The sequence below is a fragment of the Odocoileus virginianus genome, chromosome 28, assembly GCF_023699985.2.
Source record: "Odocoileus virginianus isolate 20LAN1187 ecotype Illinois chromosome 28, Ovbor_1.2, whole genome shotgun sequence".
NCBI lineage: Eukaryota > Metazoa > Chordata > Mammalia > Artiodactyla > Cervidae > Odocoileus > Odocoileus virginianus.
The window spans coordinates 35,721,760-35,735,740 of NC_069701.1; the positions used below are offsets into that span (position 1 = coordinate 35,721,760).

A 13,981-nucleotide genomic window follows, 5' to 3' on the forward strand; every position below is an offset into this window, starting at 1 on the left:
AAAGTCCTCCCTGTATGAGACCAGATTACAGGGTTTGGAAGAGCCAACTGATTCTTCAGATGTTAAAAATCTCAATAAGAAAAATAACAAAATACACAATGAAACAGGCAATCATGACACATTTAAATGAACAACTAAATCTCCAGAAACTGAACCTAAAAGAAATAGAAATACATGAATTGCCAGAGAATGTAAAATTACAATGGTAAGAATGCTTAATGACTTAAAGAGAGCACAGACAATGTAACAAAATGGGTGGGGGGAGAAATGTGTGAACAAAATGACACTATCAACAGAGGTGTAAACTATGAATGGAAACCAGACAAATTCTGGAACCAAAGAATAGAAAAACTAAATTGAAAAGTTTATGAGAAGGACTAAACAACAGACTTGACCAGGCAGAAGACAGAATCAACCAACTTGGAGACTGAACCTTTGAAATGACCAAAGCAAAGGATCAAAAAGAAAAACAAATAAAGAAAAATGAAGAGAGCTAAAAGGACTTATGGAACACATTCGAGTGGAACAACATGAACATTATGGGAGTCACAAAATAGGAAAGAAAGGAGCAGAGAAACAACTTGAAGAAATAATATCCAAAATTTTCCAAGTCCAAGGAGACAAATAGAAAATCAAGTTGGAACACCAATTGAGATAGGTCTAAAGAGACCTATCCTGAGGTACATCATAATCATATAATCAAAAGCCACAAACAAAGAGAGAATCTTGAAAGCAACAAGAGAGAAACAACTTGTTATGCACAAGAGAGTGCCTATTATATTATCTGCAGATTTTCAACAGAGATTTTGCAGTCTAGAAAGAAGTGGAATGATAAATTCAATGAAAAAAAAACCACTGTGAATCAAGAATACTATATCCAGCAAAACTGTCCTTTAAAAGAAGAAGAAAGACTTTCTCAAACAAAAGATGAAGAAGTTTATCATCACTTGATCAGACCTATATGAAATGCTTAAAGGTGTCCTCCAAGTTGAAGCAAAGGGACGATAACCAGCAACACAAAACCAAGTAAAAGTCTAAACTCCCTGACAAAGGTAAAGAGATAAATACAGAATCTTGTGGGTTGTATTGTAGATGCGTGTCTTTCCATTTGTTTATATCTTCCTCAACTTCTTTCACTGATGTCTTTATTGTTGTCTAGTTGTTCAGTCTTGCCCAACTCTTTGCAAACCCATGGACTGTGGTCCACCAGGCTTCTCTGTTCATGAGATTTCCCAGGCAAGAATACTGGAATGGGTTGCCATTTCTTTTTCCAGGAGATCTTCCCAACCCAGGGATCGAACCGATGTCTCCTGCTTGACAGACAGATTCTTCACCACTGAGCCACCTGGGAAACCAGAGATTAGCATGATGTGATGTCTTATGTTTTCCAAATACAACTCTTTCACCTCCCTAGCTAAATTTTGTTTTGATGCAATGTTTAAGTGATTGTTTTCTTAATTTCCCTTTCTAAAAGATTTTTAATTCATAGAAATGAAACGAATTTCTGTATATTAATTTTGCATCCTACAACTTTACAAAATTAGTTTATCAGTTGTTATGTTTTATAAATCATCACTTCAGGATTTCATATATAGTTTTATTTCATCTGCAAATAGTGACAGTTCTACTCTGTTTTTTTCAATAAGGATCCTTTGAATTTTTTTCTGTCTGTTTTCTATGGCCAGGACTTCCAATACTATGTTTAATAAAAGTGGAAAAAGTGAGTATCCTTGTCTTGATCCCAGTCTTAAAGAAAACGTTTTCAGTATTTCACTAAGTATGATTATGGCTGTATGTTTATCATATATAAACTTTATTATGTTCCTTTTCTATCCACTTAGTCAACTGTCTTTATCATAAATGGATGTTGAATTTTGCCAAAAGCTTTTTCTGCATCTGTGGACTTGATCGTATGATTTGATTTTTTTATTCTTCAATTTGTTAATGTGGCATATCACATGGATTCATTTGTGACTATTGAACCATCCTTGCATCCTTGAGCTAAATCTCACTTGACATGGTGTATATTTATTTTGAAGTACTTTTAAATTTACTTTTCTAATATTGTGTTGATGATTTTTTTTCTTTTTTTTATTTATTTTTTATTAGTTGGAGGCTAATTGCTTCACAATATTGTAGTGGTTTTTGTCATACATTGCATCTATGTTTACCAGTGATATCAATTTATATTTGTGTGTGTGTGTGAGAGAGAGAGAATCTTTGGCAAATCTAGACAGCATATTAAAAAGCAGAGACATTACTTTGCCACCAAAGGTCCATATAGTCAAAGTTATGGTTTTTCCAGTAGTCTATATGGATGTGAGAGTTGGACCATAAAGAAAGCTGAGTGGCAAAGAATTGACGCTTTTGAAATATGGCGTTGGAGAAAATTCACGAGAGTCCTTTGGACTGCAAGGAGATCAAACTCATCGATCCTAAAGGAAATAAGTCCTGAATATTCACTGGAAGGACTGATGCTGAAGCTGAAACTCCAATACTTTGGCCACCTGATGCAAAGAACTGACTCCTTGGGAAAGACCCTGATGCTGGGAAAGATTGAAGGCAGTAGGAGAAAAGGATGACAGAGGGTGAGATGGTTGGATGGCATCACTGATTCCATGGACATTAGTTTGAGCAACCTTAGGGAGTTGATGATGGACAGGGAAGCTTGGCACGCTGTAGTGCATGGAGTCGCTAAGAGTCAGACACAACTGAGTGAGTGAACTGAACTGAGTATCTTTGTCTGGTTTTGGAATCAGGGTGATGCTGGTTTTAATGAATAAGTTTGGGAGTTTTTCTTCTACTTCAATTTTTTTGGAAATTTTGAAAGAATAGCTATTGTTTTCTTCAAATGTTTAATAGAAATACCCTGTGAAGCTGTCTGATCCTGGACATTTGTTTGTGGACATTTCTTCTTGATTCAATCTTGGAAAATAGTACCTTTCTAGGAATTTATCCATTTCTAAAGAATGTTGTGCATTTATTGGCTCATAATTGGTTACAATAATCTCCTATGATCCTTTGTTTCTGTTGTGTCATTTATAATTTCTCCTCTTTCATTTCTGATTTTATTTATTTGAACTTTTTTTTCTTGATGAATCCAGTTAAAGGTTTGTCCATTTTCTTCCATTCTCAAAATTAGTTCTTAGTTTTATTGATCTATTCCATTGTTTGGGGATTTAGTCTTTGCTTCATTTTTGCTACTCTGATCTTTCTTCTTTCTTTCCTTCTACTTAACTTTGTGTTTTATTCGTTCTTATTTCCCAGTTTCTTTAGGTGTAAGGTTGCTGCTGCTGCTAAGTCGCTTCAGTCGTGTCCGACTCTGTGAGACCCCATAAATGGCAGCCCACCAGGCTCCCCCATCCCTGGGATTCTCCAGGCAAGAACACTGGAGTGGGTTGCCATTTCCTTCTCCAATGCATGAAAGTGAAAAGTGAAAGTGAAGTCACTCAGTCGTGTCCGACTCTTTGCATCCCATGGACTGCAACCCACCAGGCTCCTCCATCCATGGAATTTTCCAGGCAAGAGTACTGGAGTGGGGTGCCATTGCCTTCTCCAAGGTGTAAGGTTAGATTATTTATTTGAGATTTTTCTTGTTTCTTCAGGTAGACTTGTATTGCTATAAACTTCCCTCTTAGAACTGCCTTTGCTTCATCCCATATATTTTTTAAAATTTATTTATTTTAATCGGAGGCTAATTACTTTACAATATTGTAGTGGGTTTTGCCATACATTGACCTGAATCAGCCATGGGTGTACATGTGATCCCCATTCTGAACACCCCCCCATCTTCCTCCCCATCCCATCTCTCAGGGTCATCCCAGTGCACCAGCCCTGAGTACCTGTCTCATGCATTGAACCTGGACCCCATAGATTCTTTATCATTGTGTTTCTATTTTCATTTGTCTCCAGGTGCTTTTTTTATTTCCTCTTTGATTTCTTCAGTGACCCCTTGGCTGTTTAGTAACCACATGGCTAGCTCCCATATGTTTGTATATTGTACAGTTTCCTCTTTTAGTTGACTTTTTTATTCACATAGAATTGTGCTTGATATGACTTCAAATTTCTTAAATTTATTAAGATTTTTCTTGCAGCTTAAAATGTGATATGCTGAATAATATTCCACGTATACTTGAAAAGAATGTGTGTTCTGCTGCTTTGGGATGAAATGTTCTGTATACAGTGAATCCCCTACATACAAACCTTCAAGCTGAGAACTTGCAAAGATGAGAGTGTGCACTCATATGTCCAGTCAGATAGTTTGTCCATGTGTCTGTCATACATCGTCACATGTGTGCATCCTTTACAAGTGGTTCTGCTTTTGTGTACTTTACTGCACAGCAGTAAAATTGTGAAAGTGATGTCTCTACTTTTTAACAGACTAAGTTTGTCATAGCTTTTCCTCCAAGGAGCAAGCATCTTTCCTTTAAAGAAGCAAGAAATTTTATTTACAATCTTTTCATATTTACTTCTATGTATTTTGCTTATTTTAACAGTTATATTTAGATTTTTAAAAGAATATTTAATGCTATTCAAGGTGATATTTTATTCCACTTTATTCTGTTTAATTCTTCCATAGCAATTTTGTGCATCTGCCATATGTGTACCTTATGACATAAGATTATAATTAGTTATTTATTTCTCCTTTATCCACTGGATTATAACTGCCATGTAGTTATAGTTCCTTAAACTAGCACAAAAAAGATCCTCACAAATGCTATCTGTATGAATAAACAAGCTAAATAAATAAACCTCTATAAGAACTTTCCATTGGCATAGCCCTCTACCCTCCATCATTGCCCACTCTCCCCTCAATTTTCAAAAAGATCACTTTTCCAACAAAGGTCTATATAGGCAAAGCTATGGCTTATCCAATTAGCCATTTATGGATGTGAGAGCTAGGTCATAAATGAGGACCAAAGAATTTATGCTTTTGAATTGTGGTGCTGCGAAAGACTCTTGACAGTCCCTTGGACTACAAGGAGATCAAACTAGCCAATCCTAAAGGAAATCAACCCTGAATATTCATTGGAAGGACTGATGCTGAAGGCGAAACTCCAATACTTTGGCCACCTGATATGATGAAATGACTCATTGGAAAAGACTGTGATGCTGGGAAAGATTGAAGGCAAAAGGAGAAGAGGACAACAGGATAAGATGGTTAGATAGAATCACTGACTCAGTGGACACAGATCTGAGCAAACTCTGGGAGATGGTGAAGGAAAGGGATGCCTGGTGTGCTGCAATCCATGGGGTCTCAGAGTTGGACATAAGTTAGCAACTGAACAACAGCAACAATTTTCATTGTGTTGATTTTCATTGATCTGATTTGAACTGAAGCAGTTACTGAAAGAGAAGGATTTCATCATATTACTTGTTTTAATTTAACTCAGGATTGTTTTCATTAACTCTTTTAATAAAAATTTAGTATTAACTGAGCAAAAACCTATTTTCACTTCTTTTCACACACAAAAAGTCAAAAAGCACTTAACTTTTGAGTCTCACATATTACATTTTGAAAAAGGACTGTGCATACAATATAAGGTTATTTTAGTTTATTTACTAGAGAATCTACAAATCAAAGTTCAATGCTACTTTGGATACTGCTGGGTAGAAGAATTTTTACAAAGTAAACATGTAACAGATGTGATCATCAACTGCTAGAGTTACTCAGCAAATTATTGATCTCTAATAAATCGCTAATTACTTACCTGACCTTAAAACAACACAGAGAAACAGCTTCCACTATCCTGATGGAAGAGCAAGTTGAGGAGAAAGTGCGGCCAGGATCAACACACACTTAGTGTGACACTGCAGCTGGAAATATTTTTTCCCTTGAACTTTTCTAGATAGTCATTTTGCCTCCTTTTGAGGATCACCAGCTCAGCCTTGATGGCCTTTCAGGACCTTCTGGACCAAGTTGGAGGCCTGGGGAGATTCCAGATCCTTCAGATGGTTTTCTTTTGTATCTCTAGCCTCATAGTGTACCCTCACATGATACTGGAGAACTTCACTGCAGCAGTCCCTGGTCATCGCTGCTGGGTCCACATTCTCGACAATAACACTGACTCGGCTAATGACACTGGGACCCTCAGCCCTGATGCCCTCCTGAGAATCTCCATCCCACTGGACTCAAACCTGAGGCCAGAGAGGTGTCGTCGCTTCAGCCACCCCCAGTGGCATTTCCTTCACCTGAATGGGACCTTCCCCAACATGACTGACCTGGACACGGAGCCCTGTGTGGATGGCTGGATGTATGACCGAAGTTCCTTCTCCTCCACCATCGTAACTGAGGTAAGAGGTCCCATTTACCTCTTGTGAGTACATGATCTGGGTGTTTAGGGGTAACAGAATAATGAACATGCTTCCAGCCTTTAGTCACTAGGTAGGTGTTCGTCCTTCAGCCTTTCAGGGAATCTTAACTGCCTCTCTACTAAATGCCAGGCACCTATATATTTAATGAGTCTAATGAGCTCCAAAATAGAAATGAACCCTTCTATTATACTACTTTTATTCTTGGGATGACCAAAGTCTAAACAAGTAATTTATGTAATGTGTTAAAAATCTTATACCAGGTCAGTAATGCTAATCACTTGGTTGTATATTACAAATATTTAGTAGACTGAAGAAAAACTCCATTCCAAGGCTATATTCCAGAGCAGTCATATTACATCTACTGTAAAATTCTAATCAGTAAAATGTTCAGTTCAGTTCAGTCTCTCAGTCGTGTCCGACTCTGAGACCCCCTGAATCACAGCATGCCAGGCTTCCCTGTCCATCACCAGCTCCCAGAGATTACCCAAACTCATGCCCATCGAGTCGGTGATGCCATCTAGCCATCTCATCCTCTGTCTCCCCCTTCTCCTCCTGCCCCCAATCCCTCACAGCATCAGGGTCTTTTCCAATGAGTCAACTCTTCGCATGAGGTGGCCAAAGTATTGGAGTGTCACCTTCAGCATCAGTCCTTCCAATGAACACCCAGGACTGATTTCCTTTAGGATGGACTGGTTGGATCTCCTTGCAGTCCAAGGGACTCACAAGAATCTTCTCCAACACCACAGTTCAAAAGCATCAACTCTTCGGCGCTCAGCTTTCTTCACAGTCCAACTCTCACATCCATACATGACCACTGAAAAATGTTACATCGCCTCAAATGATTCCACTCTGTGGCCAAGACTGAGAACTACTCAGTCTGATGTAAACTGGAGATTATTAAAACCAACAGATTTAGGGTATACTTCCCTAAGGAAGTTATGTTTAAATGAGACCTGAATAGTAAAAGGTCAACTAATGCAGAAAAAAGAAGCTGAAGAGGGTGATAAAGGCCCCAAATATTGAACTTTGCAAGTAATGTTAAGAAGTTTTGACCAGATTTCCACTGAGAGATTTTTTAAGTTTATTTTTAATCAGAGGATAATTGCTTTAAAAAGTTCTGTTGGTTTCTGCCATACAACAATATGAATAAACCTTAAGCATACATATGCCCCTTCCTCTTGAATCTCCCTCCCACCCCCACATCCTACCCCTCTAGGTTGTCACAGAGTACTGGGTTGAGCTCCCCGTGTTATACAGTCGCTTCCCACTAGCTATTTTACCTATGGTAATGAGATTTTAAGCTGCTGTGAAGCTCTGCAGTGATGGTGTGCTTGTCTTTCAGTGGGACCTGGTATGTAAATCTCAGTCACTGATCTCAGTGGCTAAATTCCTAGTCATGAGTGGAATTCTGGTGGGAGGCATCATGTATGGCTCTTTATCAGACAGGTGAGTATCTCTCAATCATAGCTTTCTTTATTCTCAAGTACTTTCAGCTTATGAATTATCCTTTCATTAAGAAAGATCTATTTCAACTTAGTTTTATGAAGCATCAATCATAACAATCTAGAAGTGTTTTATTTAACTTTGATTAATCATTGTGTTCATACAGTTAAATACTCAAAAAATTACAACAAAAAAAGAATATTTATTTCAACTACTTCAGTGTTACAAATACTTCAGTATTCTTGCCTTGAGAACCCCATGAACAGCATGAAAAGGCAAAAAGATAGGACACTGAAAGATGAACTCCCCAGGTCGGTAGGTGCCCAATATGCTACTGGAGATGAGTGGAGAAATAACTCCAGAAAGAATGAAGACACGGAGCCAAAGCAAAAACAACACCCAACTATGGATGTGACTGGTGAGAGAAGCAAGGTCTGATGCTGTAAAGAGCAATATTGCATAGGAACCTGGAATGTTAGGTCCATGAATCAAAGCAAACTGGAAGTGATCAGACAGGAGATGACAAGAGTGAACATCAACACTTTAGGAATCAGCGAACTAAAATGGACTGGAATGGGTGAATTTAACTCACATGACCATTATGTCTGCTACTGTGGGCAAGAATCCCTTAGAAGAGTTGGAGCAGCCATCATAGTCAACAAAAGAGTCCAAAAAGCAGTACTTGGGTGCAATCTCAAAAACAACAGAATGATCTCTGTTCGTTTCCAAGGCAAACCATTCAATATCACAGTAATTCAAGTCTATGCCCCAATCGGTAATGGTGAAGAAGCTGGAGTTGAGTAGTTCTAAGAAGACCTACAAGACCTTCTAGAACTAACACCCCAAAAAGATGTCCTTTTCATTATATGGGACTAGAATATAAAAGTGGGAAGTCAAGAAACACCTGGAGTAACAGGCAAATTTGGCCTTGGAGTACAGAATGAAGCAGGGCAAAGGCTAATAGACTTTTGCCAAGAGAACCGACTGGTCATAGCAAACACCCTCTTCCAACAACACAAGAGAAAACTCTACACATGGACATCACCAGATGGCCAACACTGAAATCAGATTGATTATATTCTTTGCAGCCAAAGATGGAGAAGCTCTATACAGTCAGCAAAAACAAGACTGGGAGCTGACTGTGGCTCAAATCATGAACTCCTTATTGCCAAATTCAGACTTTAATTGAATAAAGTGGGGAAAACCACTAGACCATTCAGGTATGACCAAAGTCAAATCCCTTATGATTATACAGTGGAAATGAGAAATAGATTTAATTTTAAGGGACTAGATCTGATAGACAGAGTGCCTGATGAACTATGGACTGAGGTTCGTGATCTTGTACAGGAGACAGGGATCAAGACCATCCCCAAGAAAAAAGAAAAAAGAAAAATGGCTGTCTGAGGAGGCCTTACAAATAGCTGTGAAAAGAATAGAAGCAAAAAGCAAAGGAGAAAAGGAAAGATATACCCATTTGAATGCAGAATTCCAAAGAATAGCAAGAAGAGGTAAGAAAGCCTTCCTCAGTGATCAGTGCAAAGAAATAGAAGAAAACAACAGAATAGGAAAGGCTAGAGTTCTCTTCAAGAAAATTAGAGATACCAAGGTAACATTTCATGCAAAGATGGGCACAATAAAGGACAGAAATGGTATGGCCCTAACAGAAACAGAAGATATTAAGAAGAGGTGGCAAGAATACACAGAAGAACTGTACAAAAAAGATCTTCATGACCCAGATAATCACAATGGTGAGATTACTCTCACTCACCTAGAGCCAGACATCCTGGAATGTGGAGTCAAATGGGCCTTAGGAAGCATCACTACAAACAAAGCTAGTGGAGGTGATGGAATTCCAGTTGAGTTATTTCAAATCTTAAAAGATGATGCTGTGAAAGTGCTGCACTCAATACGCCAGCAAATTTGGAAACCTCAGCAGTGGCCACAGGACCAAAAAAGTTCAGTTTTCCTTCCAATCCCAAAGAAAGGCAATGCCAAAGAATGCTCAAACTACTGCACAATTGCACTCATCTAACACACTAGCAAAGTAATGCTCCAACACCTCCAAGCCAGGCTTCAGCAATACGTGAACCATGAACTTCCAGATGTTCAAGCTGGTTTTAGGAAAGGCAGAGGAACCAGAGATCAAATTGCCAACATCTGCTGGATCATTGAAAAAGCAAGAAAGTTCCAGAAAAACATCTATTTCTGCTTTATTGACTGACTACTCCAAAGCCTTTGACTGTGTGGATCACCACAAACTGTGGAAAATTCTGAAAGAAATGGGAATACCAGACCACCTGGCCTGCCTCTTGAGAAATCTGTATGCAGGTCAGGAAGCAACAGTTAGAACTGGACATGGAACAACAAACTGGTTCCAAATAGGAAAAGGAGTAAGTCAAGGCTGTATATTGTCATCCTGTTTATTTAACTTATATGCAGAGTACATCATGAGAAATGCTGGGCTGGAGAAAGCACAAGCTGGAATCAAGATTTCTGGGAGAAATATCAATAACCTCAGATATGCAAATGGCACCACTGTTATGGCAGAAAGTGAAGAAGAACTAAAGAGCCTCTTGATGGAAGTGAAAGAGGAGAGTGAAAAAGTTGGCTTAAAGTTCAACATTCAGAAAACTAAGATCAAGGCATCTGGTCCCATCACTTCATGGCAAATAGATGGAGGAACAGTGGAAACAGTGGCTGACTTTATTTTGGGGAGCTCCAAAATCACTGCAGATGGTGATTGCAGCCATGAAATTACAAAACGCTTACTCCTTGGAAGAAAAGTTATGACCAACTTAGACAGCATATTAAAAAGCAGAGACATTACTTTGCCAACAAAGATTTGTCTCATCAAGGCTATGGTTTTTCTAGTGGTCATGTATGGATGAGAGAGTTGGGCTATAAAGAAAGCTGAGTGCCAAAGAATTGATGCTTTTGAACTGTGGTGTTGGAGAAGAATCTTGAGAGTCCCTTGGACTGCAAGGAGATCCAACCAGTCCATCCTAAAGGAGATCAGTCCTGAGTGTTCATTGTAAGGACTGCTGTTGAAGCTGAAACTCCAATACTTTGGCCACCTGATATGAAGAGCTGACTCATTTAAAAAGACCCTGATGCTGAGAAAGATTGAAGGAGGAAGGAGAAGGGGACAGCAGAGGATGAGATGGTTGGATGGCATCACTGACTCAATGGACATGAGTTTGGGTAATCTCTGGGAGTTTGTGATGGACAGGGAGGCCTAGCATGCTGTGGTCCATAGGGTTGCAAAGAGTCAGACATGACTGAGCAACTGAACTGAACTGAACTGTATTACAATTACAATATTGTGGGACTTATGTAATCTCCCCAGGAATATAGGTACACAAATGGAGAATTAATCAGTGTGATAAGTGCCATTTTGTCAACACTAAGTTCTGCATACAAGATACAGAAGCAACATCTCCATCAGACCTGGAGGCGTTTCTGGACAGAATTTAGAGAGGGAATGCCGTAACATGTAATTTGGAAATTAACAGCTATCTATAGGAACAGAAAGAAGATGTTCCATGACATGGGATTCCACTTCTTTGCAGACATCATATGGCTAAAAGTGTCTTTAACCTTGGCCATGAGCATTGTATTGATTTGCTCCTACGCTCTGTTAGCTGAATGGTTATGGGTGCTCAGAGAATGGCCATCACATCATAGCTACCCATGTGTGATGTGTACAAATCCTGTTAAACTAAACATGCAGGTACACAGTAATGTGTCATTGGTGGTCTATTGAAAAAGTATGCCATAATTTTGATTTTGATTTTTGCAAAAGCAGTTCTCTAAAGATAACTCTGACGACCATACAATTAATCCAATAACTGCTGTTTCAATATGTATAAGTCCTGTGATAGTGCTTCTGAAATAGACAATCATTGCCACCACTGAAGTATGTCTCCCTCAGACATACTGGAGAACTGAGGAGAGTCTTATCATCCATCTGCATGACGGTAACTGCTGCTCAGCTAAGAACTATGAAATTGGAATTAGTGAAGTGAAAGTCGCTCAGTCATGTCCAACTCTTTGCGACCCCATGGACTATGCAGCCCAGGGAACTCTCCAGGCCAGAATACTGGAGTGGGTAGCTTTTCCCTTCTCCAGAGGATCTTCCCAACCTAGGGACTGAACCCAGGTCTCCCAAATTGCAGGCAGATTCTTTACCAGCTGAGCCACAAGGGAAGCCCAAGAATACTGGAGTGGGTAGTCTATCCCTTCTCCAGGGGATCTTCCCAACCTAGGGACTGAACCCAGGTCTTCCAAATTGCAGGCAGATTCTTTACCAGCTGAGCCACAAGGGAAGCCCAAGAATACTGGAGTGGGTAGTCTATCCCTTCTCCAGGGGATCTTCCTGACCCAGGAATCCAACCAGGGTCTCCTGCATTGCAGGCAGATTCCTTAGCAACTGAGCTATGAAGGAAGTCCCTACGAAGTTGGAATGTATCATAATAAATGTAAATTATAAAACAGCTCAGAATCAGAGTATTCACTTACAACAAACCTGTAACCCAGGCATCTGTGAAAATCTCATGAGAAAATGCAGAGATCAATATTCTTATTGAGTTATAATTGACAGATACAACTATATATATTTAAAGTGTACAACATACAACGTGATGTTTTGACATATGAATACATTATGAACTACATTACCTGTATCTATTGAATTGGTCATACTATTTTTATCCTTCTTTCTGTTAACATGGTGCATCACATTAATGATTATGTATGTTGAACCATTCTTGCATCCCAGGGATAAATAACACTTCCCACTTTATCAGTTCAGTTCAGTTCACTCACTCAGTCGTGTCCATCTCTTTGTGACCCCATGGACCGCAGCAAACCAGGCTTACCTGTCCATCACCAACTCCTGGAGCTTTCTCAAACTCATGTCCATTGAGTCAGTGATGGCATCCAATCATTTTGTCTTCTGCACCCCCTTTTCCTCCTGCCTTCAGTCTTTCCCAGCAGCAGGGTCTTTTCCAATGAGTCAGTTCTTCACATCAGGTGGCCAAAGTATTGGAGTGTCAGCTTCAGCATCAGTCCTCCCAATGAATATTCAGGACTGATTTCCTTTAAGATTGATGGGTTTGATCTCCTTGCAGTCCAAGGGACTCTCAAGACCGTCTCCAACACCATAGTTCAAAAGCATCAATTCTTCAGTGTTCAGCTTTCTCTATGGTCCAACTCTCACATCCATACATGACTACTGGAAAAACCATAGCTTTGACTAGATGGACATTTGTCAGCAAAGTAATGTTTCTGCTTTTTAATACGCTGTCTAGGTTTGTCATAGCTTTTCTTCCAAGGAGCAAGCATCTTTTAATTTCATGGCTAATCACCACCTGCAGTGATTTTGGAGCTCAAGAAAATAAAGTCTGCCACTGTTTCCATTGTTTCCCCCATCTGTTTGTCATGAAATGATGGGACCGGGTGCATGATCTTAGTTTTTTGAATGTTCAATTTTAAGCCAGTTTTTCACTCTCCTCTTTCACTTTCATCAAGAGGCTCTTTAGTTTCTCCCACTTTATCAAGGTGTATGATTCTTTGAGTGTACCATTAAATTGAGCTTGCCAATATTTTGTTGCTTCATGGTTGGTTCTTAGTAGGTTGTATGTTTCTGGAATTTATCCATTCCTTAAAGGCCATCCAATTTGTTAATATATAATTATTTGTAGTAATTGCTTATGAGCCTTTGTATTTCTGTGGTATCAGTTTTAATGTCTCCTCTCATTTCTAATTTTATTCATTTGAGTCTTCTCAATATAGAAGTCTATAGTTTTTTGTCAGTCTAGCTAAGTTTGTCAATTTTGTTAATTTTTTTTAAAAAAACTCTGCTTTATTGATATTTTCTATTTTCTAATCTCTATTTTATTTATCTCTGTTCTTATCTTTGTTATTTCCTTCCTCTGCTAGCTTTAGGTTTAGTTTTCTAGTTCCTTGAGGTGTAAAGTTGGGGTGCTAATTTAAGTTCTTTCTTTTTTAATATAGGAATTTATTGTTATAAACTGTATTAAAATTTGTTTTAAAATGCCTTTGCTGCATTCCATAACTGTTTTTTTATGTGGTACTTCCATTTTCCTTGGTATCATATTTTCATTTCTCTTTTGATTTCTTCTTTGATCCATTGATTGTCCTGGAGAGTGCTGTTTAATTTCATCATGTTTGTGAATTTTCAGTTTCTCTTTGTTATTAATTT

At 38.7% G+C, this 13,981-nt stretch overlaps 1 protein-coding gene across 2 annotated transcripts in view; it reads left to right on the plus strand.

Annotated features, from left to right (window-relative positions):
• The first annotated feature begins 5,697 nt into the window (after positions 1–5,697).
• Positions 5,698–13,981, plus strand: part of LOC110151932 (organic anion transporter 7-like) — a 30,787-nt gene continuing 22,503 nt past the window's right edge. Inside the window, exons 1-2 of one of the 2 annotated variants that reach the window (XM_020915401.2) lie at positions 5,698–6,294; positions 7,658–7,761. In XM_020915401.2, coding sequence (XP_020771060.2) covers positions 5,893–6,294; positions 7,658–7,761 — 506 coding nt within the window. In that variant the 5' untranslated portion in view covers positions 5,698–5,892. The remainder of the gene's footprint in view (positions 6,295–7,657; positions 7,762–13,981) is intronic. The other variant, XM_020915402.2, reaches the window with a different exon arrangement.